This window comes from Phalangium opilio, unplaced genomic scaffold, assembly GCF_054372755.1.
Source record: "Phalangium opilio isolate 3A_F unplaced genomic scaffold, DU_Popi_V2 ptg000079l_1, whole genome shotgun sequence".
In the NCBI taxonomy this organism is placed as follows: domain Eukaryota; kingdom Metazoa; phylum Arthropoda; class Arachnida; order Opiliones; family Phalangiidae; genus Phalangium; species Phalangium opilio.
In genome coordinates, this window is record NW_028324187.1 from 7,529,045 (window position 1) to 7,556,602 (window position 27,558).

A 27,558-nucleotide genomic window follows, 5' to 3' on the forward strand; every position below is an offset into this window, starting at 1 on the left:
GCAGACGCCGCAGTTTTCGGGCAAGCGGCCAAGGTTTGCATTTTGACATTCGCGATTATACAGTCGCGAAAAAATGGAATTTAACCGATAAAATTAAAGTTTAACGATAAAAAATGCGATAGCGATAGTACTTTCGAAAAGCAACGACTTTTTGAGACCCTAATACCCGTGGATTGGTAAATATTTAGCCTTAAAATATATGCAAAACATGACCGAAAGGTCCGACAGCGCGTAAGTTGTATAGCTAAGCCTTGGTCATCATGGGGTGCGGCGCGATGTTTGGAATATTTAGATTGATTACGCAATCTAGCTAATGAGGTCGCGGGCTTTTCTTTATCAAATTGCTACATGATATCATCAAATATTAATGCTTCTTTAAGAAAAAAAATGCGTATTTAATTACATAGGCGTCACATTTGTCAAGGCTTACAATGCTCATAGACTGAAAATAATTTGAAAACAACACCAGTTACCTAAATATAATATTATTAGTATGTCACAAAATTTGTGATGGTACCTTTACAACACGTAAATAATCGAAATAAATAGGGATATACAGTTTAATATAGCGAGACATAGTTTTCCAAACAAGTACAACCTATTTCCACAAGTTGTCACATTTTATTGGAGTATAATAGGGGTGATTTATCTAATCTATCCAGCCAGTACATAAGTCTACCAATAAATTTCCATGTAGGCTGGAATATGTGGGCTGAGAGCCAAAAAATGTATTTGACAAGCGCTATCAGATATTTGTAACACAGATAGGGGAAACTATAGCTAGAGAAATCTGGAAAATTTTATGCTGGCTTTGATCAGTTTGTAATACTTTAAATTATCCCAGTGGTGTTATTTGTTAAGCTTGTTGGTGAAGTATCTGCTCAGAAAAAAAACTCATTTTCTAGTTAAAATTTCCTGTGCCAAAAATAAATCAAAATCTGCTCAGATTTTAAAGCATGGCAGGTAGGCTTTTGCTTTTGGGTTCTATTATCATTTTTAAAATTTTTAACAAAATTAATAATTTTCTAAAGCACTACTAAAGCTTTTAAAATTATATATTTGTACTTATATTTAACACAAATTACAAATTTAATAATTTTAAAATTAACTTTTCATAATATAATAATTTTATATAATAAATGCATAATTATAGTAAACTTAATAATAGCAATTAGTCTTAGCTTTCATTGCCTATTAACACAGCGTTTTAATTAGTAAAGACATTAAGCATGCTAATTTTACTAATCATAATCTGTCACCGTTATCTATTGACTTTTGACAGTGACATAAGTAAATTATTCTCATCTAAGTCTATAACTTTTTATCTTAGCCATGACTATCCTTGCTTCTGTAGGTTTAAAATTAATTGTCATAGAATAGTTTTGAACCTTTCACTCAGAAGTAATCCTAAATCAATTGTCAGTGGAGTTTCTAAAATTTATCTTGGGGTAGTATGTGTAATCTGAGAGAAATCGGCCCACTAACTGTGGAACGACTCAGGTCTAGTGGGACGCTAGAAAATGGGGGAGGAATACACGGAAAAATGACGGGCGGTCTTTCTGATTCGTCTGAAGTAGACCGCCCGCCATTTTCCCGAGTATTCCGCCCCCATTTCTCGCGTCCGACCGGACCTGAGGCGTTCCACAGTTAGCACGCGTATTTGTCTCAGATTACGCATACTACCCCCATCATCTGACATACTTATTGCCCAAAGGCTTAAATAAGCAAAGCAGAGCCTTTCTTACAAACTTAGAGGAGAATTATTTAACTTATGCTCATAGTTACCGATAATATGCAAAGACTCAAAGTTTGAATTTTTTTTTAGGAATGACTTTATACTACTACACTTATTCCAATTTACATTTAATTTCACAAATACTCTAAACTCATTAAGTCTTAAACGTTAATTTCTATCTTTTATCTGTTAATCGCTCTATAGACTCCACGCCAAAACGAAACCCATCATCGCCTAAAAAACCTAAAAAAACCGCAACACCGGTTAAGCAACCCAAACGCACTTTAAGAATAACAATGTTAAGCCTTTTGAAAAAAGTTGCCGGGGCCACAGTGGCAATGGGAACGGCTTATATTTGGGGGGCATGCGGCTTCAGTTACGCCTGGCTTCTGCTAGGCGTTTCAGCCTGGGCAGCTCAACAGTATCGTAGTGAAGAAAGGAGAAATAGATTGGCTCTCGGAAGGGCCTTAGGTAGAGACGAAAAAGCTGCTGTCAGAGCCAGGCTGGAAGATTTGCCCTCTTGGGTCTTTTTCCCTGATATGGAAAGAGCTGAATGGCTTAATAAGGTACATGAAGTCCCATTGTGTCGTGGTTTATTTAGACTTTGGTCGGGTATTGAAATTTGTTGCGTAGTTGGTAGACTTCGCGGACTTTGTAACGCATTTTGAAGGGTTGGGATCCCGATGAAGTCAAGGATAATGGTCCGGGGGGGGTGTAATCTGAGGGAAATCGGCACTCTAACCTTGGAGCGACTTCTGGTGGGACGCTAGAAATGGGGGAGGAATACTCGGAAAAATGGCGAGCGGTCTTCAACAGACGAATCAGGAAGACCGCCCGCCGGTTTTCCGTGTATTCCTCCCCCTTTTTCTAGCGTCCCACCTGACCTAAGCCGTTCCACAGTTAGCGGGCCGATTTCTCTCAGATTACGCGATGAAATCTGTGAATTTGAAAAATTCTTTAACTTATAACTTTAATCGTTATATTTTCAATAAATTCTACATCATATTCCTTAATTTTTTTGCCAAAATTTCACCTACGACTTCATCTACAAATATGTCGTGATCATCTTGTATGAACACAAATAATTCTTGGCGCGAAATAATTTTGATTCCCAACCAAAGTTTCTATTAACCATATTACCGCCTGACACATTGTTAAAACCTTAAACTGACAAATTAATTCGACTTAAAAACAATTCAGGCAATCAAACAGTTTTGGCCATATTTTGGCGACTTTTTACACGACTTACTTAAAGAAACGGTAGAACCGAAAATTAGAGAATCATTACCGAGCTACTTGCAAAGTTTTCGATTTGAGAAAATTGTAACTGGCGATCTTGTAAGCATCAACTTTAAAATTAGTGGAAATTATTTGTTTTAAGAAACAAATTGTTTATTTATTTATTCATTTTAGCCTCCTAGAGTTGGAGGTGTAAAAGTTTACACTCAAAATATCGCACGAAATGAAGTTGTTATGGATATAGAATTGATGTAAGTTGGTTGGTTGGTTGATACAGGAACACGGTAGGCCTACATAATTACAGTGTTTTCCCTGATAAGCATAAGGGGAATTAGTTTTATGCAATGTTTTTAGCGGGTGTTGTTTGATTTGGGAAGTTCAATTTTTTGATAAGATGAGATGGGGGATTAAGGTAGATGAGTCACATAATTAAAATAACCACCTGCTAAAGAGTAATATTCTAGGAAACGAAATGAAATTGATAAATGAATATTCAGGTGGTTTTAAATTTTATTTTTTTACGTGTAAAAGCATACCTGTCTCACCTGTGATTTAAAGTGACAATACCTTAATATAATTAGCACTATCTTACATTAATTTAAAGGGGGCATCCACAAAACACATTTACTTATGACATTTAGGGCAAAATATTATAGAAGTTTTTACATTGTCGACAAAAAATTGATTGGCCATATAGAGTAATGGCAGCCCTCTAGGTTCGACTGTATTAAGCTCTTATGGGAAATTAACATGGGGTGCCATTAGTCTATACTTAGCTGTCTCCTCTTACATTGTACAAAATATAAATATTGGTTTTGATGTTTGTATAAACTATAATAAACATTAATCAGGTATTCGGGCGACTGTCATTTTCAAATTTGCGCGAAAAATGTCCGAGCGGGTATCAAAGATTTGCAACTTCACGGAATTATGCGCGTAATTTTGAAACCATTATGCAAAAAGATGCCTTTATTTGGTGGCATGAATTTCTTCTTTCTTAATCCACCGGTATTTAAAAATATCCCATAAATACGTCGAACTCTTAATTAATTTAACTATTACATATTTAAATACATAGCTTCTTGATTTTAATTTGACTAAAATGGCCGACTTTTTGGACATTCCCGGTTTAAGGTACTGAAACCAATACGGGGTCCCCCATTAAGTTATAGTAAAAATTTCTGATTTGAAATTTTTAGTGAAATGCTTCACAAAGCTGTTATTGACAATCTTTGCACTTGGATTGTTCTTCCGAACAAATTTCCGATTGTTCTATCTGACGATGTTTCTTATCAGAATCTCAAATTTAGCGTGCCTAGTGTAAGACTTAATTAACCTAGCTAGACCTAATTAAGAATTTTCTTAATTGAACTGTAAATAAAATTCATCGTTTTATCAGGGTGTAATGAGAATTAATATCGTTGCTGGTAAAGCATTGACCAAAGCTGACGTTGGAGTTCTTGGAATGGGAAAATCTGACCCTTATACAATTCTTTCCGGTATAATTATGTTATATCAGGGATAGATTTAATTTTAGATGTAGGAATGGAGAACAGAGTAATGTGCATGGGCGCGCGTCAAAGTCCCGGACCCCCTTTTTCCCGGGACGGGGGGGAGGGGGTATGAAAGAAGAGGCGGGGGGGGGGGTCATAGCGACAGATTTAAAAAGGAATTACGTATTTTTCGCCGTCCCCGTTAGCAACGTCATCAAAACGTAGTTTAACTGAGCCAATAAGATAATTTAAACTCTTCGTTACGTGTTGGAGGGAGGGGCTCTATACTGGGTCGTCCATGAGTCGGAATAACTGAAGTAAATTCCTACTTCTAAAATTACATCTATCCCTGGTTCTATCTTTTCTGTTCTGTTCTGTAGTTTCTTAATTTCTACAATTTCAATTATTTTAATCTTCTGATTAAGTTGGTGCCCAAGAATTCAAGACTCCGTACATAAACAACACAATTAATCCTAAATGGCATTATTATTGCGAAGTAAACTTTACAAAATTACATAAAGAGGACTTAATTCTTCAATTAAATTTGGCATAATTAATAATTTAGGCTATAGTTGACCAACTTGAAGGGCAGGCTATGACAATTGAAGTTATGGACCATGATCAAGGCAACAAAGATGATTTCCTTGGCAGGTCCGTACGAGTTCACAAAGTTACTTAGTTTACAAACTAGAAAATAATACTTACTTGCGCTTAATAATAAAAGATTAACTGCTTTTAATTATTAATTAATAAATAAACTAGAATTTTAGTGCTCAGGTAGATATAGCGGCGTAGATTTTAAATTGTAGTCAAATTTCCAAAATAGAGCTACAGTTCCTATCTATCCTGTGGCAGTTCGTGGTGCTGCTGACACGGTAAGCCCATAAGTGACGCAATATGGCCAAGGATTATGGGGGAAGATGCAAAATCTGAGAGAAATAGGCGCGCTAACTGTGGAACAGCTCGTGTCCGGTGGGGAGCTAGAAAATGGGGAGGAATTGCGGGTGGTCTACGTGATTCGTCTGACATGGGCCAACCGCCATTTTTCCGAGTATTCCTTCCCATTTTCCAGCGTCCCACCGGACATTAGTCATTCCACAGTTAGCGCGCCTATATCTCCCCATCATCCTTGATGTGGCGGACAAGATCCCAGATTGTGTCCCAACTGCGCGTTGAAGCTGTTAATGAACAACATTTTTCCAACACTCATTTTAGTGGATAACATTGGAACAAGTTGAAACGGGGCAACTAAATCTCCACACTCAATGGCTTGAGTTGTCCGATGACGCGGATGATTTGCCATTAGCGGAAGATGCAGTTAAAAAAATTATAACTAAAGCTAATCTCTCAACAGCCTTGCTGTTAGTCTACGCTGACTCAGCACAAAATCTTCCGGTATATATTTTCCATCTTAATTATTATTCTTTTGTTTTTCTGCCGCTTTTGTGTTGTGTTTGTTTTTATAATAATTCCTAAGCCGTCCCTTCATTATTTTAAAATTAAATTATCATTGGGTTTTTTGATAAATAAATGAATAAACTTTAATTGGTCGTAATTACCCAAAAATAAAATTGATTGCGCAAATTAGGGTAGCTCCCCTGGTTCTTCCATGCAACAGTCTTTCAAACGGTTCATGCATAATCATGGCAGCCATAATAAACCACCACCAGACCCACGGGCATCCGCGCTTGTAAGTAACTTAACCAACAGTACACACCTCGTTCGTTTTTAATTACCAATTTATATTTGGTAATTAAATTAATTACGGAGATTCTTTCCGCATGGATTCTGAAATTATTATTTATCCTAAATTTTTTTACGGGTCCTTTTGTAGAAGTTTTCATGTATCGACACATATGTAACACTGTAAGTTACACACACTCCTGATATGTGACATTGACAAAGTTATTAGTAATAGCTTTGGTAATAGTTATCGTACACCCAAAACTATTATTTGTGTATTTTGAAACCTTAGAAATTGCCATACGTATCCTATTTTATAAATATTTGAATTCACTGACGAAGGATACATCATTTTGCCCTGCAATTCCATTCCATTTCACTCCGAACAACACTTTGTTATTGTTTATGTTGTGAAATTGTAATGCTTACACGCTTGAAAACTTCAAAATGCAAAATTTTACTAGTACACAGTAATAGCAGGGAGTTATTGACATAAAACGGGGAATTCCGACTTCGTGGGGCTTGTCGAATTACCCGACTACGTCGCAGGGCTTATTTTAGTACCCGACTACGTCGCAGGGCTTATTTTAGTACCCGACTACGTTCCGGGGCTTATTTTAGTACCCGACTACGTTCCGGGGCTTATTAAAGTACCCGACTACGTTCCGGGGCTTATTAAAGTACCCGACTACGTCCCGGGGCTTGTTTTAGTATCCGACTACGTCGAGGGGCTTGTTTTAGTACCCGACTACGTCGCGGAGCTTGTTGAAGCGCCTGATTATGTCTCGGGGCTTCTTGAAGTACCCGACAACGCCGCGGGACTTATTAAAGTATCCGACTACGTTCCGGGACTTATTGAAGTACCCGACTACGTCCCGGGACTTATTAAAGTACCCGACTACGTCGCGTGCTCATTAAAGACCCGACTACGTTTCAATAATTCACCGTGTCACCTAAATAATTTCCTGTTATTAAATACCAAAAGCCCATTTTCAACTACAAAAATTTTTCCGTATGATAATGGGGCATGTTTTAAGACGATTCACTTTGCCCAGATTTGACATTAAAATAATTAAATAATAGAACGAAAATTACGGAAATATCTTTTTAAAATAGGAAGCGCCCAAATCTATTGTTGAACCCAGCCCTTGTCTGGTTCTCACGATTGGCAACCAAAAACACCAAACCAGGGTTTGTCATAAAACAAATAACCCTGTATGGGAAGAAAGCTACCATTATTTCCTACGACATCCCGAAACGAAAGAACTTCAAGTTGACGTTAGTGTCATAGATATCTGTCGTGTAGATTATGATTTAAGATTAGGTTAATTAAGTTAAATGTTTAGGTTATGGACAGCAAAACGGAGAAATCATTGGGTAAAACCTCAATCGCTCTTTCGCGATTATTGGCCGAACCTAGTTTGTCCTTGGAACAACCTTTTGCTTTAAGAGCTTCGGGAAATATGTCTAAAGTGACATTAAGTCTAAAACTAAAGGTCAGTTCGGTTTATACAGGGTCTTGTTGCTTAAAAGGGTAATTATGGGACCGAAGTACATGAGTGTAATTATGGGACCGAAGTACATGAGTAGGACTGTTCTATGGTCAATAACTTTTGAGTCGAAAATGTTCTATACTTTTACAACATTTTGTCACAAGGACCACCATAAACCAGTTAGGATTGAAGTGTTTTATGGATGACCCCCTAGATTTAAGTGAGAAACTAAAGGGTCAAAGTGTAAAACACCAATCTTAACTTGTTCAGGGGATGTTCTTTGTGGGAAAATGTCATAGAAGTATAGAACAATTGATTGCCCATAGAACAGTCCCATTGTACTTCGGTCCTATAATTAATAACCCTTCTTGGACCACCCTGACCATGTTTAACCGCCCCAGATTTTAAAACCGGCCCAAGCTCCTCAAACAAAAGCAACCCTTATCGACGATGACGAATTAGATGGAATGACCATGGAACCGTTAGACGTACCCAGCGAGTTAGAAGTTGAAAAAATTAAACCGTCAACCCCGATACAAACACCTGACAGTGGAATTAGTAAAGATGGTGTCTCGGAAACATCCAAACTTTTAAGCAATCAGAGCCCGAGCTCAAAACGTTCCGAGAAGATGACTGAAGCCCCTAAAACTACGACCAACAGTAATTCCTCGGCTTCCTCTAGCCCCAAAAATAATATGTCCTTACCTTTGAGCCCGAGTAAGAGCTCGACTATTCCCTCCATGGAGGAAATGGTACATGGAACAGTTTCACCCATTATGGAAGCCGCTGACCTCAATACCGAAGTATTAAATGAACTGTACGTAATTGTTTGTTTGTTTCTTTGTAAAGTAAAGAGTAAGGACACAGGACAAGGGCCGGGAAGTAATTGTTTTTATTTAGGAACGAAGCTGAAACCGATTATGGACGAGTTCAACTCACTCTCAGACATAGTGCCCAGAGGAATAAGCTCGTTGTAGTGGTACATAAAGCAGTGTAAGTTAATTATTTTAATTTGATTTGATTTGGTTCTTTGAGGGGCTTTCTTTTTTTGTTTAATTTTATTTGGTCCTAGTGTTCATGAAGAGGTTTGATTGTTGAAAGTTGTGGTTTCAAAGGAAAATATATTATTTTTGAATGGAATGAATGAATGAATTTTTTAAAGATTTACCTATTTTCATACTTTTTTATTAAATAATTTTATAGAAATTTGTTTTATTTATTTATTTTAATTACTGGCTAATTAAAACTAATTAACGCGACTGGTGATCGCTTTATAACTTAATTAACGCGACTGGTTATCGGTTTATAACTAATTATCGCGACTGGTTATCGGTTTATAACTAATTATCGCGACTGGTTATCGGTTTATAACTAATTATCGCGACTGGTTATCGGTTTATAACTAATTATCGCGACTGGTTATCGGTTTATAACTAATTATCGCGACTGGTTATCGGTTTATAACTAATTATCGCGACTGGTTATCGGTTTATAACTAATTATCGCGACTGGTTATCGGTTTATAACTAATTATCGCGACTGGTTATCGGTTTATAACTAATTATCGCGACTGGTTATCGGTTTATAACTAATTATCGCGACTGGTTATCGGTTTATAACTAATTTACGCGACTGGTTATCGGTTTATAACTAATTTACGCGACTGGTTATCGGTTTATAACTAATTTACGCAACTAATGATCACTTTATAACTAATTGACCACACTGGTGATCGTTTTATAACTAATTGACGTCACTTGAAATCGCTTTATAACTAATTGACGTCACTTGAAATCGCTTTATAACTAATTGACGTCACTTGAAATCGCTTTATAACTAATTGACGTCACTTGAAATCGCATTATAAGCAAATAACCCGACTACACAGATCGCATTATAAGCAAATAACCCGACTAGAGATCGCATTATAAGCAAATGACCCGACTACACAGATCGCATTATAAGCAATTGACGGACTATACCAAATATCTGACTTATTAACACATGATCAATTAATTTGACCATTGATCCATAAATAACTGAACAGGCGATCTTAATCATGAATTTTTAGAAACTTACCTCGAGAGGATAACGATCTTCCTGACCCATACGTCAAACTCTACCTCTTGCCTGACAAATCAAAGGATGGCAAACAGAAAACTCAAATCTGCAAAAACAGTTGTAACCCTGTCTTTGATGAAACGTAAGACCAGTTTTCCTTAAAATACCAAACTTCTGATCAAAGTAGAAGCGCGAAAACAAAATTCTAACGAAACCCTGATCACAAATCTTGACCGTACACACACAGTTTTGAGTTTGAGGTGACGAAAAATTCGTTGGCAAGTCATTCTCTCGATGTAATAGTCGGTTCGAAAAGTGGAGCTGTCTTTGCTCGTGGTAAAGTATTGGGCAAAGTTACGGTGTCTCTTGCAGAAATGGACCTCAGTAAAGCCATCACTGAATGGTAAATCTGATTTTCTTTACTTTGATCGTAATTTTAAGCTAGGGATTTATTGGGGGGGTTGGCGTTAGGATGTTCTTAGTACCCAAAAAAATTGGCAATCATACAGCAGCACGATGATGAAACTGCGATACGTTAGACCAGTACGTACTTCTCATTCGTGGTGGGCATGCTGGTGTTAGAACACATTGATGGGGTTTTCAGTAAGTTTTAAGTGATTTGAGAATTGAGAATTGAGAGTGACGTCCAAAGAACAGTTCCTACCCCCATCCCCCCCATTTGTTAATTATACTTAAGCAATTAACATTGGTTCTATACTTAATTTGATCGTATTAACTGGAAGCATAGCAGATTAACGCCGTATATTATTAGCTTTAGTTGCTTTGCAGTGAATTAATTAATGATGGATATTGTGGTTCAAATTTATAGAAATTTGATCAGTTCACAAGGTTGATTGAACTTTGATTTTCTTTGGTTAATTTTGATCGAACTTTGATTTTCTTTCGTCAAAGTTGATCTAAATTTGATTTTCTTTCGTCAATGTTGATCGAACTTTGATTTTCTTTGGTCAATTTTGATCGAACTTTGATTTTCTTTCGTCAAGGTTGATCCAACTTTGATTTTCTTTGGTCAATTTTGATCGAACTTTGATTTTCTTTGGTCAATTTTGATCGAACTTTGATTTTCTTTCGTCAAGGTTGATCCAACTTTGATTTTCTTTGGTCAATTTTGATCCAACTTTGATTTTCTTTGGTCAATTTTGATCCAACTTGGATTTTCTTTGGTCAATTTTGATCCAACTTGGATTTTCTTTGGTCAATTTTGATCCAACTTTGATTTTCTTTGGTCAATTTTGATCGAACTTTGATTTTCTTTGGTCAATTTTGATCGAACTTTGATTTTCTTTGGTCAATTTTGATCCAACTTTGATTTTCTTTGATCAATGTTGAGCGAAGTTTGATTTTCTTTCGTCAAAGTTGATCGAACCGCCGATCAAACTTAGATTTTCTTTCGTCAAGGTTGATCGAAATTTGATTTTTTTTTGGTCAAGGTTGATCGAAATTTGATTTTCTTTGGTCAAGGTTGATCGAAATTTGATTTTCTTTGGTCAAGGTTGATCGAAATTCGATTTTCTTTGGTCAAGGTTGATCGAAATTTGATTTTCTTTCGTCAAAGTTGATCGAAATTTGATTTACTTTCGTCAAAGTTGATCGAACTTTGATTTTCTTTGGCCAATGTTGATCGAACTTTGATTTTCTTTCGTCAAAGTTGATCGAAATTTGATTTTCTTTCGTCAAAGTTGATCGAACTTTGATTTTCTTTCGTCAAAGTTGATCGAATTTTGATTTTCTTTCGTCAAAGTTGATCGAAATTTCATTTTCTTTCCTCAAAGTTGATCGAAATTTGATTTTCTTTGGTCAAAGTTGATCGAAATTTGATTTTCTTTCGTCAAAGTTGATCGAAATTTGATTTCCTTCGTTTAAATTTGAACCACATTTGATTTCTTTCAATCAAAACTGATCAATACAACATACAATATTCAATTGTACATTTTAGGTATTCATTGGAGTCTGAGAATTCCAACTCCTATTGAAACTCAATCAATAAAATCAGATAAATCGGTGTTTTTATTTTTGAACTTTGTTTTTTTAAAAAAACCGATATTACTAATAAGTAATATAATTAGTTAAACCCAGAAACAGGCATCTAAATTAGAGCAACAATTACCTTACCGCGTGTTAATTAAATGTTTCTAAATTTCTATATACAAGTTAAAATTTTCTATATAATTTATATACAAAGAAAAACATTAAGAAACGTATTAATTTTAATCATGTTTTAACAAACCAATTTTTCTTTACGTGTTCAAGGTGTTTTGTACCCGTTTTTTTTTGTTTACTTATTACGTTAAGTTGAAACGTAAATGATTGTTTTATATCTATTGAAATATTACGAATCTGTTTTTTATGAATGTTTAAAAGTAAGTAAGTTAGGCCTATTTTTCGCCTAATATGATGTAGTTTCGATAACTGGTGCACAACCATTGAAGTACTTAATCATTATAATGCATGTAGTTGTAGTTACAGTTCGAAGCCGTCCTTAAAAAACAAATTGCCTCAATTGTGGCCAAACATTGTCGCTAATTAATGTTTGCACTTAAATGTAGCTTTTTAGTCGCTTACTTAAGTAAGATTTTAAATAAAATGGTCTAAATGATATGATTTGACGTTTCTTAATAATTTTTTTGTGAGTTTTAAGTGTTTTCTTGATGATAATGCAGATTTTTAGGAAGAAAATGGTCAAAATAAGTAAGTAATTTAATGTTTAAAACGCTTATAATATTTATTTTATAAGAAAAACTCCGTAAAACATTTATTTTGATACTATTTTAACTTTCTACTCCAGGGTCTATCTATGCATACTACCTCTATCGTAAGTTTGTTAATAATTTTTTTTTTGTGAGTTTGAAGGGTTTTCTTGATGATAATGCGGATTTTTAGGAAGAAAATGGTCAAAATAAGTAAGTAATTTAATGTTTAAAACGCTTATAATATTTATTTTATAAGAAAAACTCCGTAAAACATTTATTTTGATACTATTTTAACTTTCTACTCCAGGGTCTATCTATGCATACTACCTCTATCGTAAGTTTGTTAATAATTTTTTTTTTGTGAGTTTGAAGGGTTTTCTTGATGATAATGCGGATTTTTAGGAAGAAAATGGTCAAAATAAGTAAGTAATTTAATGTTTAAAACGCTTATAATATTTATTTTATAAGAAAAACTCCGTAAAACATTTATTTTCATTCTATTTTAACTTTCTACTCCAGGGTCTATCTATGCATACTACCTCTATCGTAAGTTTGTTAATAATTTTTTTTTTGTGAGTTTGAAGGGTTTTCTTGATGATAATGCGGATTTTTAGGAAGAAAATGGTCAAAATAAGTAAGTAATTTAATGTTTAAAACGCTTATAATATTTATTTTATAAGAAAAACTCCGTAAAACATTTATTTTCATTCTATTTTAACTTTCTACTCCAGGGTCTATCTATCATACTACATCTATCGTAAGTTTGTTAATAATTTTTTTTGTGAGTTTGAAGGGTTTTCTTGATGATAATGCAGATTTATTGGAAGAAAATGGTCAAAATAAGTAGGTAATTTAATATTTAAAACGCTTATAATATTTATTTTGCAAGAAAAAGTCCGTTAAACATTTATTTTCATTCTATTTTAACTTTCTACTCCAGGGTCTATCTATCATACTACATCTATCGTAAGTTTGTTAATAATTTTTTTTGTGAGTTTGAAGGGTTTTCTTGATGATAATGCAGATTTATTGGAAGAAAATGGTCAAAATAAGTAGGTAATTTAATATTTAAAACGCTTACAATATTTATTTTGCAAGAAAAAGTCCGTAAAACATTTATTTTCATTCTATTTTAACTTTCTACTCCAGGGTCTAGCGTGTTATACTACCTCTATGCCGGTATCGTAAGAGCTGTCTGCTAGGTATTCTGCTAACATGCGTAGCTCGTTCAATTGGTTATTAAACGTGTTTAACGCCGCGTTTTGACTGTTTCTGTATAAAATGGACCCAAAAACGAAAGAAGATGAAATTATTAAAATGGAAACTGAAGAAATATTAGAAGATATCACTGACAATAACGAAAATGAGCCGGATGTAGTTGAAATAATTGAAAATTCACCTGAAGTTGTTACTCTTGATGATTCTCAACCTCAACCCACAGAAGTTGTTGTTGACACAGTCGATTTTGACGACTTTGATGAAGACAGTGAAATATCGGAAATTATAGACAAATTATTACTACAATCTAAAAAGTACTTGTCAACACCATTAGACCTGCAAGTACATTTAAACGTTAAAACAAAACCAGCTCAGATTACAGGAGCATGGCATACCTTTGCCTCAAAATCAAACAATTACACCAAAGGATGCAAATGGTCGCCTGATGGCGGTTGCGTCTTAACCAACAGTGAAGATCAGTGTTTAAGATTATTTGACTTACCCCTTGACCTCGCTAATTACAACACATCAACTGAAATAGACTTTACAAAATTCCAACAACTTAGTCCATCATTACAAATACAAGAATCAGCGTTAGTGTATGATTACGCGTGGTACCCTCTTATGAACTCATCTAACCCGGTGACCTGTTGCTTCTTAAGCACTTGTAAAGGTCAACCCATTCATCTATGGGACGCTTTCACTGGTTATTTACGTTCAACGTATAAACCTTATGATCATTTAGATGAAGTTGTCGCAGCACATAGTTTAGCCTTTGACCCATTTGGTCAGCATATTTATAGCGGATTTAATAAAATGATAAGGGTCTTTGATATCTCAATCCCGGGACGGGAATTTAGGGAAATTCCTACTAAATTTAAGAAAGAGGGTCAGTCAGGAATAATATCTTGTTTAGCGGTAAATCCCGCAAATCATCGGATTATTGCTGCAGGATCTTATTGCAAAACTATCGGACTTTACTTAGAGCCAAAGGATGATAGGCTTTGCGTTTTAGCGGGGCAACATGGAGGGGTCACTCATTTAGCCTTTAGTCCAGATGGGAATAAGCTTTATAGCGGTGGAAGAAAAGACCCGGAGATTTTATGCTGGGATGTTAGAAACCCTGGGAAAATTTTAAATATAATGAGGAGAAACGTAACAACCAATCAGAGGATGTATTTTGATGTTAGTAAGGATGGGAAGTATGTAGTTTCAGGGAATTCAAACGGAGTTATAACCATTTGGGACTCGACAAAACCTGGGAAGGAAGTTCAAGGGTTTGAAGAGCCCATTTTAGATCCAGTTGAGTTCTATCAAGGTCACGATGATTGCGTAAATGGGGCAAGTTTTCATCCGTTTTTGCCCTTATTAGCTACTTCATCCGGGCAAAGGAAATTCCCTAATCCATTAGATTCGGATTCCGAAAATGAGAGTGATGAGTCAGAAAATAAGCAAGATAATTCATTGAGGTTTTGGTGGTTTAATTAAAAAATGTATGTAATTTTGTTCTGAGATTAAAGTAAAATCGTAATTTTATTTGTTTTTGTACTTAAATACATTGAAAATGCACTATTGATATGTATGAATGTCAATTTGTAACTCCAATACGTGTGACTACTGTTTTCACTCCAGACTCGCATAGTGCAGTTAGTGCTCCTTGGGTAAGCGCCTAGTGGGGTTTAAGAGTTCACAAAAATAAAATTAGCCAAATTATGCGTGTAAAATTACATTTTATTGAAGAAATCCGTAGTTTTTCAATAAAAGAAAATTAATTTTATACAATATTTGTTTTAAAATTTATTATAAAGGTATTTAAATTATGAAAATATAATAATTAAACTGGTTCATGTCCAGCCCTCTTTTCGACAACAGTACAGCAGTCATAAATTACGTCATCCCTTTGTCTTGTTAGCGGCATCGCTGAGCCGTTGTTTCCCGCTCGAAAGTCGCGCTAACACGTCCGTACACGTGGGTATTTTTGAAATTAATTTATCACAAAGTTTGTCAATTATCGTCAATCAATTAATTAATCAAACTTCGGTAAGTGCATTTTAGTTTCATAAATTATTTCTTTTATTATTTAGTAGATGTTTGTGTGGTTCCTATTTTGTACAATTGTTTTAAGCCTTGGAGAGATTGGGGGACATTGTTATGGTAAAATCATAGTACTTTTTATGGTACACGATACTGACGAACGCGTACATTCACGTCGTTTATTTATTGAAATCATAAGATATAATAAGACACACTGATGAAATGAAAGATGACCGGGTTAGGGAAGGATTTTTGGAAGTTTAGGGGTGCAAAATATCCGTTTATAGATCTAGACATACATACAAAGAAACTCGATATGGTAAAAAACTTAAAAACGAATACTGGTGGCACTGGCAACTAATTCTGTAGCCAAGGGTTATTTTTATTAATTATATCATGAGGAGTTGGAACCTTAGAAGCCAACCAATAATTGAAAATAAAAAAAAATCGCTCACAAAAAACACTCCAGTTAGAGATCAAGTTGTCGCATATCCGCGACCGTCTGCCGCCGATCATTAAGTAATGAAATATAAAAAAAGGCTCTAAAAAAAGCCGCCAGCCACCGATGACACCGTCAGCCTCTTGAAAGGTCAAAGTTCACCCACTACTATCAAGGGATGAAACCATACCGTAGTACCCCACTAAGCCTAACTTTTCTCTCTCGCTTTCTAATAAGGGCTAGCTATGGATGGGGGATGGGTGTAATACATGTGGCTCGTGTCACAGTTACCCTGCTTCCAGAAAAGTGTCAATTTCGCGCTGGCTCCCCCAAGCACCTTAGGCAGCTTTAATGGCTGCACCCAGAGCGCCCATAATACGCCGCCCACAACCAACCCATCATTCTGACAGTTGGTTAGTTCGATAATATATGTCCCTTTTAGACCTAAGCTGAAAAATTCCGCGAAATTTGTGGAAAGTGGATACAGTGCTTCCACCGCCAAAATAAATAAGGAAGTTTTCTTAGAAAAAATACGTGAAATAGAAATATCTAATTAGTTTAAGTCTTCAATGGATGACGTAGAGTGACGTTATGCCTTGAAGTCTCTCCCCAACCACTTTTTATGATGAAATCACCAAAATAAAATTGATAGGAGAGGAATTAAATGCGCCACCGCGCTAATTATAGTTTATTAGTAAGTAGAGGCCAAGTTTATCAACGCATGCAGCTTTAATACCTGTTATTAACTAAATTTTAAACTGGTCGCATCCGCTGTCGTGTTATTAGTCGGTCTATAATGCTATAATTTCTTTGGCCAGCGATAATTAAAGTCATATTTTCTCTTCTGGTGGTACTTAAGTACTTACTTAGGTATCCCTCCATATTTAATCGCGACGCTATGACCCCCCCCCCCCTCTGCATTTGAGTGTGTTTTTTCGCTTTGGTCGTGCGTCGACAGTTGCTCCTGTTTCTTGTCTCTCGATTGGTGCAATGATGATGCCCTGGTGATGACGAGCGCCAGATCACTTACCAAATATAACCAGGGGGTCGGACATTTGCTTCATATTCATAAGAGTGAACATAATTACTATTGAAGATGAAGTCCAATAATAGGGTCAAAGCTCTATGTTCGAGCATACTACTACATCTTAGTAGTAGAGAGTGACTGCCTTATTATCATAAACAGTCGACCCTTATGTAGTACGGGAAAGGTCAAAGGTAACACATGGTGTTAATCCTCTATATTACCTTACACCCCTGGAGTAAAAACTTAGGAGGTCCCTAAATTATTACGGAATTACTACGGAAGGTTACAAAAACGCGCTTAATGTATGGTAAGCTTTAAATCTGTAACTCTACTTAAAGTGTTAGTGACATAATTTTCGTCACCCACAAACTTAAAATGCTAAAAAAATCCTTGAAAAATCTAGTTTATTATGATATGTTTACTTTTGTATTTGGTTTCGTAGAAATTTGTAAAATTGCAATCAAAGTTTAGTGTTTGGAAAAGGCCTAGTTAAAATTTTGTTTCGCTTGATGACGTAGTAAGGAGAAACTTTCACTCTAGATGTCGCTCACGTGACGCCTGTTAGTGTCTCAGCCTAAGTGTTAAGCCTATTTTATTCAGATTCGCGCGGCATTAGTAGACTCGGGAGTCTCGGGCGCGCGCGTTTGGCTTTTCCGCGAGATGCCGTGAGTGACGTAGCAAGGAGAAAACCCGCCAAAAATCTTCTTCGCAAATTTGCTTTTGCCCCCCAAAATTTCAAGTTTTCAAAGTGTTTTTTCTGTGTTTTCCTTCATATTTAAATATTAATCAAGCATATTTTTGGAATCAGAAGTGTTTAAACTCTCAAAAAAGTAAGGTTTTCTTTAGATTTGAGATAATTTTTAAATCACGTCGCTATTCCTTTAAATATTAAATGATAAATAAGAAATACGCAATGGTAGGCCAAGGAACTGTCCAATTCCTCCACTTGCAGGATTCTCGGTAATTCTTACCCTTGAGGCGACGAACGCGGCCGGCGAGTTACCCTACATGTCTTTCAATCATTTCCCTATTCCATCCTCTCCAGATTCGAGTTGACCCCCTAACACGGACACTTCTTAATGTTTGGGCAGGGAAATTATATCTTCGTATGTCCCCTGTAATCAAATTTAAATTTGTTTGTGATCACACGCAAAGCACCGCGTATTATTATAATTAAACATGGTTTGTACATATACATACCTACCATCATGGAAAATAGCTAGGGAAGAGCTGAAAACTTCGTTAGTGAACCATGACAGGATTATTTTTACTGTATAGTCACTCTGAATTGTGATAGTTAAAGATTAACTTGACCTAATCTATGCCCATCTGCCTCAGTATAGTTAATCGATTTGGGATTCGAATTGTATATACTTCTTTCTTTAGGCATGAATCCATGATAACGTCTGTCCCAAAGTATATGTCCAAATTTCGGTTGGTAGTGAAAAATTAAATCAAGTATAACCACTACTGAACCATAAGTAAATATGTTTAAGTCTTTCGCGCTTTATACAAACAAAATCATGAAAACTGCTCAGGGAAATGATTTCAAAGTCTCTGTATTTAGGAACTTATTCTTGAATTATTTCACTTATGGTAATTTTTTTTTGTATTGCACCATGCTGTGTCCGTCCGTACATGACCACCGAGTCTATCCAATCTATATCCCAATCTTCTTGTTGTTCAACTCCCCCTAAAGGATATCGTTTATTCTCTTATTGCATTATAGACTAGATCGAACACTCAATAGTTCTCAATTTTTCTTGAGAGCTCCACTATTCCTTTGAATAGCTTGTCCTCTTTATGATATTGGTCCTAAGTAAGGTTGAACCGTGGTATGGTAGCTGAGCTGATAACCCACCCAACGGGCCAACTAGGGGTTGAAATAAAAAAAAATGGCGGGAATCGAAGTAATATTACCGCGCCATATACTTTTTCCCGCCGCGCAAAATGTTCACGTGGTTGCTGGCGCTTCCGAAGTTGTTTGAAAAGAAAGGGCGCTAAGTCTCTTGTCCTTTTTGGCATTGCACCATCGGTCTCTGTCACCAGTGATATATGGTCCGGAGGTTACCCCCAAAAGTCCTTTTTTTGCCGAGCACAATGGACATTTTATTGCATGGAGAGTTGATACTATTTTGTATGGAGGTGAATTCATTTCGTCTCCCAAGCTTTTTCTTTATTTTTAATTAATTAGGATAACCATAATTATAATTAATTTTAAGGCTGATTAATTAGTGAGGGCATTGTTGTTAACGTCTGGGCACGTAACCCTCTGAATTTTATTACCTAACCTTTGTGTTTGAGCCTGGGAAAGGACATTTCACAATAACCTATCCAGTACAATTCATACTCCTTGCATTTAAAGGAGACCACCGGGAGTCTATTAAAATAGAAGTTTCTCTATATCGACTTTTTAACTTTTTGGGAGGTATAGGCCTATATAGTTTATTCAACTTTATTGTCAAATACGAGGTGGAAAAACGCCTGACCGGTATTGACTTCGCGGGTCAGAGTTTGTCAAGAGATGTGGTTGAAAGACAGCGACATCCGGCACTAAATTGTGGCCTTACCGGTGTACCGTGTAATAACCATCTCTACACGAACCCTGTCTACGTCTCGCCGTCCCCGTACAACTGGGTGGCCCTATTGTCCGTCCCTCTGTCCATCTGGGTGTTCGCGACCGGCGCCAATGCAAGAAAGCGAAAAATAAATAAAAGGGGTTTGGTTTCTTTTATTGAATGGCCAATCCATGCATGCGCTTCTTTGGGGTCCAGACGATTGTCGTCTTATCGTCGACACCTATCTTGTTTGCGGTGATTTTTCACCTAGTACCACCTTGCTTTACCTTTTGGTACGTTCGGATTCAATATAGGCCTACCAGATCGGTTTCTAAGTTCATAAATCTATTGACACCATGAATACAGTGACGCGCTATCGTTACACGCGGCTTTAGAATATTGAACTGAATTGAATTTAGAATTGTTGAAGAAGAAGATCTTTACGTAGGGGGACATAAGGTCAGGGCGACACGGTGTATGAACTTGAATCTGTTATAAATGGGATATTGGTTATCGAATAATAATAGTAGCAAGAAGTTATATCAAGTTTAGAATCAAGGGAGAAGGTATAAATTCGCCCCACATTTCTAGCTTTATCTCCAGTCCAAACGTAACGTATGTCCGGACAGAGTTAATCCCCGCCTCTAAATTACAACCAGCATGCATCTCATTGGTTCTTGAAAACTCACGTCAGAGCGACGCGAATGATAACGAAAATTAAGTATTTTCCGACTGAGGAGAGGCAGCGAAATAGCTCGGCCTCCTTTTACGTCCCCCCTTGTATTTTGAAAGGGGGACTGGGACTATGGCGCGCGAATACTTAGGCATCTTATATCTTTTCCATAATAAACTAGATATCACTTCTTGATAGTTGTTTAAAAGTTTTTAGTGGCGTTATGTTAGTAAATCGCCATAGATTAAAACTTTTGGGAATTATTAATTTCATTTTCTATGAAGCTAAAGAAATTATCCTCGAATGACCCCCTTAGTTTGACCTCTCTGTCAACTATGACCCACGAGTTCCTCTATCGCTTATAAGGGGTCCATATTTTGACCTCTTAAAATACCTCGAGACATGAATACACTGGCGGATCTTAAGTATACCATTCCACCGTAATTCAGACACGATCTTCCCGGGAATTACTTCCAATTTACCCCTGAATATTTAACTATCTTGACTCACTTATGTCGTAGCTAGAAAAATTTACCTTAGGGAAACCATTATAGGCACTTTCGAATAATGAACAAGATAACAAAACTCTAAATAAAAATGTACATGACCCTTTCTAGGAAGGTCAACATATTGCGTTGTTTTCTATAAGTCCTTTGTTTTAAAATCACTAAATACTTGATGTTACGTTACAGCTTAGTGTTTTTAATGTTCACTGGAAAACAAATTGCATTCTTGCCATAGTATAAATATACAAGAATTCTTTTTTCCAAAAAAAAAAGGTGGGTAGGAGAGTAGAGATAGGTGCAGGATTCAGGAATGGAATGAGCATCCAATGTATAGGGTGTTTCTTTATAGTCTTACCCAAATTCTTACCAGGGTTAGGTCCGGATTTGTGACCTATCGCAATAAGTATATCAACCAGATGGAATTACTTTTCTTTAGAATTGATAGAACATTTTCAAAGAGTGAACATCAGGGTGGGAAATAAGGTTTTTTTTTTAAAGTGGACATTAGTCCAGCGACCCCCCCCCCCTGGCCTGGAGTAAATAAACTGGTCCATGACCAATGGCCATGGCACGTCGTCTGCTAAACTAAAGAAATGGATAACTAAAATATTTGAGTTAATGTCTGAGCTCTGGATAACCTTGAATTTTCTTAGTGGTACCGCGGACCACTGACCCCCCTCCAATTTAATTTTTAAACTAGTCATTTGCCCTGTGCCACTTATTTCCCACGCTGGTGAACATAGTGTACCCAAAGACGTTAGATAATGCTACAATATTACTAGTCCTGCACTAAATTTGGATGGTCCGATGGTCCACGTATTGTTTGAAGCCTTATCTTAATTTAAGTCTTTGTTGTCTGTCCTTGTACCCATCCTAGTGCCGTCTCAAGTAAGAAAGGTGGTTAAACACCAGGCCCCCGACGATTGTAAAGGGTCTTTTGAAGCTTTTGATGGGGGGGGGGGTTCAAGTCTGCCTTTCGTTCACTCATCTCTGCTGAAATATTGGAAGACCTGATTCTTTTTCTTAACGCATCACCCTGTATATCTCGCGCGTGTCTGGCGCTTGGCGAATGATTCGCCATATCCGGGTTGCTGTCCTCTGGCCCGTGCCTTATGGAATATGGTATATACCATGCCAGAGACCGTTGCTTAGATAAAGCCTCTCTGAAAGAGAGAGAAAAAAAACTAAAATAAAATAAAAAGGACCCTCCCTAAAATTTCTAAGATATTTTTGAATCTACTGAAGATGCGAGTAGTGCTGGGGTGTGAGGTTAAAGGTCACCCCCACCCCTGTTAGTACACCACTACACCGCATCCAAAGTCGTTTGGCGTGCGTTTTAAAGAATTATCTATCTTGCAAATACTCTTTTGCCATAATTATATTAAAACAGGGTTCGTTTAAAAAACAAACTTAAATTTTTAGGCCTGAATTAGAATTAACGTTTACAAAACTTGTTTTAATTAATCCTTTGTGATGCCGTGTAGAGGATAATTTGTACAGTACATTGTAACCTAAGTTGTTACTCAATCTTTTAGACTGCTTCGAAACATTAAGTTGACTGTTTTTCATAAAATATTATTTTCTAGAGTACTAATTAACTTAACCCCAATTAATAACATAATTAAATAGAGGACAGTTTGGGCTATCAGACCCTCGAAGGATTTCGTTATACTTTTTAAATTATTAGAGTTATAACGTTCCAAAGTTGGTTTTAGAATCTCTTTTTTAAGCGATAGTTCATTATTTAGTTCACAGATGGCGTCTAATTCGCGTTTAAAATCCTTCATCGCTATAATATTTCACTTCTCCACAAGACTGGATCTTTTCTGGCGTCTCATTCTCTAGCACACCATCCCATAGCGTGATTGCACGAGCCTGAACTTTTTAAGTAGTGAAATAAATCTTAGATCTAAGTAATAATTTTGTTCCCCCAAACCTTTTTTATATTTTTTGGTTATTTTTTTTAAGAACAGATTTGCGAAGATGAAGAAAAGCATTTATATTTTTAACCTATTCCTTTTCTAAAATATTTCGCTAGATTTTGATGAGATGTTGGGTAGAGAGTCAGGCCTAATAGTGTTCGTGGAGTTAGGGTTAACTAAGAAAGAGTGACAGTACTATGAAAGTAATTCCAGTAAACGATAGCCTTTTATAATATTACTTGGGTTATCGCGAATACATTATAGACCATTTCAACTATTAACATGTGAATTAAGAACTTAAACTTCTCTAGACTCTTTCAAACCTGGGGTCAAAGTTTTGTCGCTGCTTGATATAGGGTTACTTTTAGACAAAACATTGATAGGTTTATGAACAACAAAGTCTTTTTAGATAGGGCTTTGAACGTTACTAGTCCACCACTAAATTTGGATGGTCCGTATTGTCTTAATTTACACGTGTTTGTAGTCTAAGAACATACCCTATCAATAAGGTGGTCAACACACCGGACTCTATTTGAAACCATGGTCTATTAAAGTTGAAGAATAGATCAAAAAGTGAATAAATCATAGCATGCATGCACTGTGGAAGGCAGATTCGAGCTTACACGCGTTGTTTAATCGAAATAGTCAGTCGAATGATCTGATGAGGGGGAGGTATGTTTGATAGCGTGCATGCGCGTATCCGTTCCGGTTTTCGCTTTCATCCGTATAGCGGATGTTGAAGAGCATCAGGATACGTCCGGATTAGTGCAACTGACCTCTCTCTCTCTCTCTCTCTCTCTCTCTCTCTCTCTCTCTCTCTCTCAACTCTATCTCTAATTTTCTCCATGGCGCGTGCGTGCCGTACCGACGCCTCATGGTTCGAGGATCTCTTGACCTTTCTCCCTTTTGCCTTTCTTTCTTTCTTTCTCTTCTAGCTCCGTTCCACCCCTTTCTTATACTTCGCGGATAAAAAGAAAAATGGAAGGAAAATTTGGGATTAGATATTACTATAAGTAACATCATAGATTTATAACAGGGTTCATACAAACCTGGAAAATCTGGAAAAATCAGGGAAATAAATAATTGACAAAAACTTCAGGGGAAATTTAGAATTTTTAGTAAAATTCAGGGAAATCAGGGAAATTTGCTTCAAACAGGGGCCGAGTAATTAAGAAAAATGTTCATAAACATACCCTCCATAGGATTAAAATTACACTATACTTTGGAGGCTCATAACTCTGGTTCTACTAGAGATACGATACGGGGATGTCCTTTGATTATGTAATAGTCCTATTTGCCCCCCCCCCCTCCTTCGTTAACATTTGCTCCATAGGATACTCCATATACGGGAAAAACCTGGAAAACTCAGGGAAGTATATGGGAAAAGCCTGGAAATCTCAGGGAAATTTGTTTTCCAAAAGTTGTATGAACCCTGTATATGGGGACATAATTATTACTAGTTAAGCTGTTTGTATTCCTGGTTCTAGTTATTGAGGCATTAAATTCGAATAGCTAAACCATTCTGTGTCTTTTACATATTTCCGAGTGAGGTTCAGTTCGATTCGATTAATAACGGCTCGTATTTCGTATTACGAAACCTATGCTTTTTTTGAGAGCAGATGTTTTTCATAAAAAAAATATTGTAAAAACAAATGTTTAGCTACTTTGGTATTAGGTTTGCCTTTTGCTTATTATCAAACTAGTTGACGTCCTATGGAGAAACCGGGTTGTTATAGTATTTACCGTGTTGCGTTCTGCTGCCGTGGCGGTGATATCACCGTGCACTCCGCGGGTAGGCCGTAGAACCAAACAGATGATGCCTTGTACAGGGTGTTAATTACTTTAGTAAAAGTCCTGATTGACTGAGAGACAGACAGACTTGTAATCAACACTATGCTAATATGCCCGAAACTCTGATTACTTTGTGTAGACTTTAGCTTATAGTTTAGCCAGAAATGTGTCATAACTAGTGCCGGATTATCCACAGGCACTGTAGCCGCATGCTTAGGGCCCCGATGGTCATATCGCTGTGGGCCCCCGAATGCCTAGAGCCTAGGGGACCCCGAAGGTGTTGATCCGACACTGATCATTACCAAAATACCCCGAATGTTTACTAGTCTTTACTGGTTGGTATTTACATCTTATAGTCTTAACTTTATAGTAAAATCTTGCGTTGAACGGCTCTCCATCTTTTAAAATGGTACCCGGAAACCTTGCATGATGGGTAATTGAATTGAACGCACTTCTAGTTGTAACTTATATTATTGTAGTTTAACACCCTGTACAGATACGAAACCATTATCTTTGGGAGGTTTATGTCTCTAAAAAGGTTCAGGGGTATAACAATTTTATACTCTCGAATCAGTAACTATAGAGTAGTGGCATATTGTGATAATGCAGTCTTAAGGAAAGGCAAGGAGATGCCATTACCTTTAGTTATTGTATGTCGTTTAATTTACGATCACTTCCTATTGATTGTTAGACGACCAACAAACACGATTGCATCTTCGTTTGGGTTGGTTTTCCATCCCGTTTTTGTCACGCCAAGATACAAATCTCGAAACCCCCCAACGACTACTTCGCTCGCTCACTTCACCCAAAATTTATCTCTTCTTGTTATAGTATGGTTTTACGCTACTTACCCGGGACCCCAAACAGAGTTATGGTGGCGTATTTGTGGATGTGGGGTCTCTCTCTCCAGCTAGTATCCATACGAGAAGGGTAAGGGTGTATGTGTAGAGAGAGTGTAGACTTGTTATGGAATCTTGCCTCTAAATGGTCTAAGACCATATATTACACTTATAGCTTTGAGATCTGAAATCTGAAATCATGCCCTTATCTGTTTTGCATGTAGCTTTCGAGCTCGTCATCTCCAAAACCAACCTTCAAATCGTAACTTGAAAACATTGGCCCGGACGGCAAAATGTTTTCCTAGAAAATTTTCGAATCAGAATTGATTTCCCAAAGAAGGTGGATTATAGCAACGCATAATAAAAACGAATTATTTTCTTGTACTAATATTTTTATTGTACATTTATACAACGTTCTTTCGTTTTTTTTTTCTTCTTTAATTTCAATAATACTATAATAATAATTAATAGACACTTATTCACAAATTATCGTACAAATTATTACGTATTTACATAAATTTTCTTTCTTTCTTCATTATCTTCGTAAATATTGATTTTTATATTAGGAACATTTTTAAAACGATTATTTATTTTTTCGTTTCTTTCTTATTTTTAATTTTTTTAATTTATGGGGTTACAAAACAAAATAACAACCGGTTTTTTTTTCGTTAAGTTTATGGGATGCTCTATTTCTATCAATAATTTAAATACGATTCAAAATTTTGTTTTGTTCAATTCATGCAAAGAGGTTGAATGTCCCAGGAGTGGTATGGTAAGGGAGTAAAATCGGAAAATCTGGAGACTTGGGGAATCTATTACTTACTATCTAATGTGCTCGGATTTTTCTTTTTTGCGCCGATATACGTTCTATACCTTTGACAATACAATTCAGGCTGTCACGTGTTCCATAGCTCCTCCCCGTGAGAAAAACATATTTGCCCACAGTCCCACATGCATCCTTAATTTTTCTCTTGTCTTAAATTCCACTCCAGGGTTATTCAACCTCCTTATTTATGTATTTTCTTGAATTTTCTCTCACTGGGTCAGTGCATAAAATAGGTACTCTTTTTTTCTGGTTTTTTTTTTGGCACTTTTCGCATTGTAAAACTTAGCGTGTACAAAATTTTCATCCTTCGAAATCCGTATACTTTTCCACCGGTTACTTCATAGGTTAATAATAAGACCCAATAAGTCAAACAATCGCTTTTAGAAAAGGCTTCCAGTACTTAAAAAATCAAATTCAATATGAAATTCGTTAGAAAACGTGCCTGAATGGTTGCGTCTCTTCAATGCATTTGCTTAACTTATTGGTATTTGTTATTTACTTATGGTTATACACTTTAAACCAACCAGATTCTAGCCTCTAGCGCGAATTAGAGGGAGATTTCAGCTGGGTATCTCTCGTACAAGAGACTTGTCACCTCGCAATAATGGTCGGTACCCTCGAACAAGTTAATCTTTTCAATTCTCAACGTCTAAGACCTCTTGCATCGGTGACTCCTCGTTCTCAGAATCCGCGTCACGATCTGTTCCCGCGTCATCCATTTCTCTTATATTAGCGTCCGAATCCACGTCAACCACGTCCAAATCAGAAGGACCTGGTTGTACAGATACGGGCATTGTCGGTTCGGACGCAGCGCGAACCGGGTTCAACCCCAAACCCCTTAACATTGCAACCGACCCAGTTAAGACGTCACCACCATCTAAACCCGCGAATGCCCCTCGCGTTTGATGCCCTAAATCCATGGCTTCGTACGGAGATACTCCCGGTATGTCCGGTCCGTCCGTTAAGGATTCTAGTTCACTGTCACCGGCTTCCGGTAGGCCAAGAGTATGGGTTAAAGTATGTCGACGTAGGTCGCAATTACGTCTGAAGACTTTGCCACAAGCGGGACAGTTGTAAGGTTTTATGTCCGTGTGGGTTAATAGGTGCGTCTTGAGGTTGGAGCGTTGATTGAAACTTCGTCCGCAAGTCGGGCATTTGTGAGGGGAATCCTCCATGTGTAAGATACGATGGACTGCTAATGTCCGTGATTGGCAAAAACCCTTGCCACATTCGGTGCATTTGAAAGGCTTTTCTTTGGAGTGGATGTACCTGTTGGGTTAACAAAAACATGGTGTTTAATTGTTGTGTAT

General features: G+C 36.7%; 3 protein-coding genes and 1 long non-coding RNA gene across 6 annotated transcripts in view; 3 read left to right on the forward strand and 1 right to left on the reverse strand.

The window, feature by feature from the left end:
• The first annotated feature begins 6 nt into the window (after nt 1-6).
• On the forward strand, nt 7-12,324 carry Esyt2 (extended synaptotagmin-like protein 2). 3 transcript variants are annotated; one of them, XM_089846189.1, is made up of 20 exons: nt 7-176; nt 906-963; nt 1,940-2,301; nt 2,936-3,073; nt 3,149-3,225; nt 3,826-3,982; nt 4,053-4,108; nt 4,174-4,294; nt 4,374-4,473; nt 4,893-4,963; nt 5,033-5,118; nt 5,294-5,342; nt 5,683-5,862; nt 7,267-7,428; nt 7,497-7,646; nt 8,045-8,460; nt 8,544-8,636; nt 9,715-9,846; nt 9,952-10,107; nt 11,662-12,324. In XM_089846189.1, the coding sequence occupies exons 2-20, from the start codon at nt 957-959 to the stop codon at nt 11,696-11,698; spliced, it is 2,550 nt and encodes an 849-aa protein (XP_089702315.1). In that variant the 5' UTR covers nt 7-176; nt 906-956; the 3' UTR covers nt 11,699-12,324. The 3 variants fall into 3 exon arrangements, with proteins under 3 accessions (XP_089702315.1, XP_089702316.1, XP_089702317.1); XM_089846190.1 differs by lacking the exon at nt 906-963; XM_089846191.1 differs by lacking the exons at nt 9,715-9,846; nt 9,952-10,107; nt 11,662-12,324 and adding an exon at nt 8,716-8,849 and having other exon boundaries at nt 7-963.
• Nucleotides 12,325-13,570: 1,246 nt separating this feature from the next.
• WDR79 (Telomerase Cajal body protein 1 homolog) lies at nt 13,571-15,415 on the forward strand. Its single transcript, XM_089846228.1, has one exon. The coding sequence runs from the start codon at nt 13,697-13,699 to the stop codon at nt 15,119-15,121; it is 1,425 nt and encodes a 474-aa protein (XP_089702354.1). The 5' UTR covers nt 13,571-13,696; the 3' UTR covers nt 15,122-15,415.
• A 148-nt stretch (nt 15,416-15,563) lies between these two features.
• Nucleotides 15,564-27,558, forward strand: part of LOC149654631 (uncharacterized) — a 159,789-nt gene continuing 147,794 nt past the window's right edge. Inside the window, exon 1 of the long non-coding RNA XR_016370703.1 lies at nt 15,564-15,673. This is a non-coding gene — a long non-coding RNA (uncharacterized LOC149654631). The remainder of the gene's footprint in view (nt 15,674-27,558) is intronic.
• The window catches only part of LOC149654632 (uncharacterized), a 45,363-nt gene continuing 43,598 nt past the window's right edge, over nt 25,794-27,558 (reverse strand). Inside the window, exon 3 of the mRNA XM_089846206.1 lies at nt 25,794-27,517. Within this exon, the coding sequence (XP_089702332.1) occupies nt 26,884-27,517 (634 nt within the window). The 3' untranslated portion in view covers nt 25,794-26,883. The remainder of the gene's footprint in view (nt 27,518-27,558) is intronic.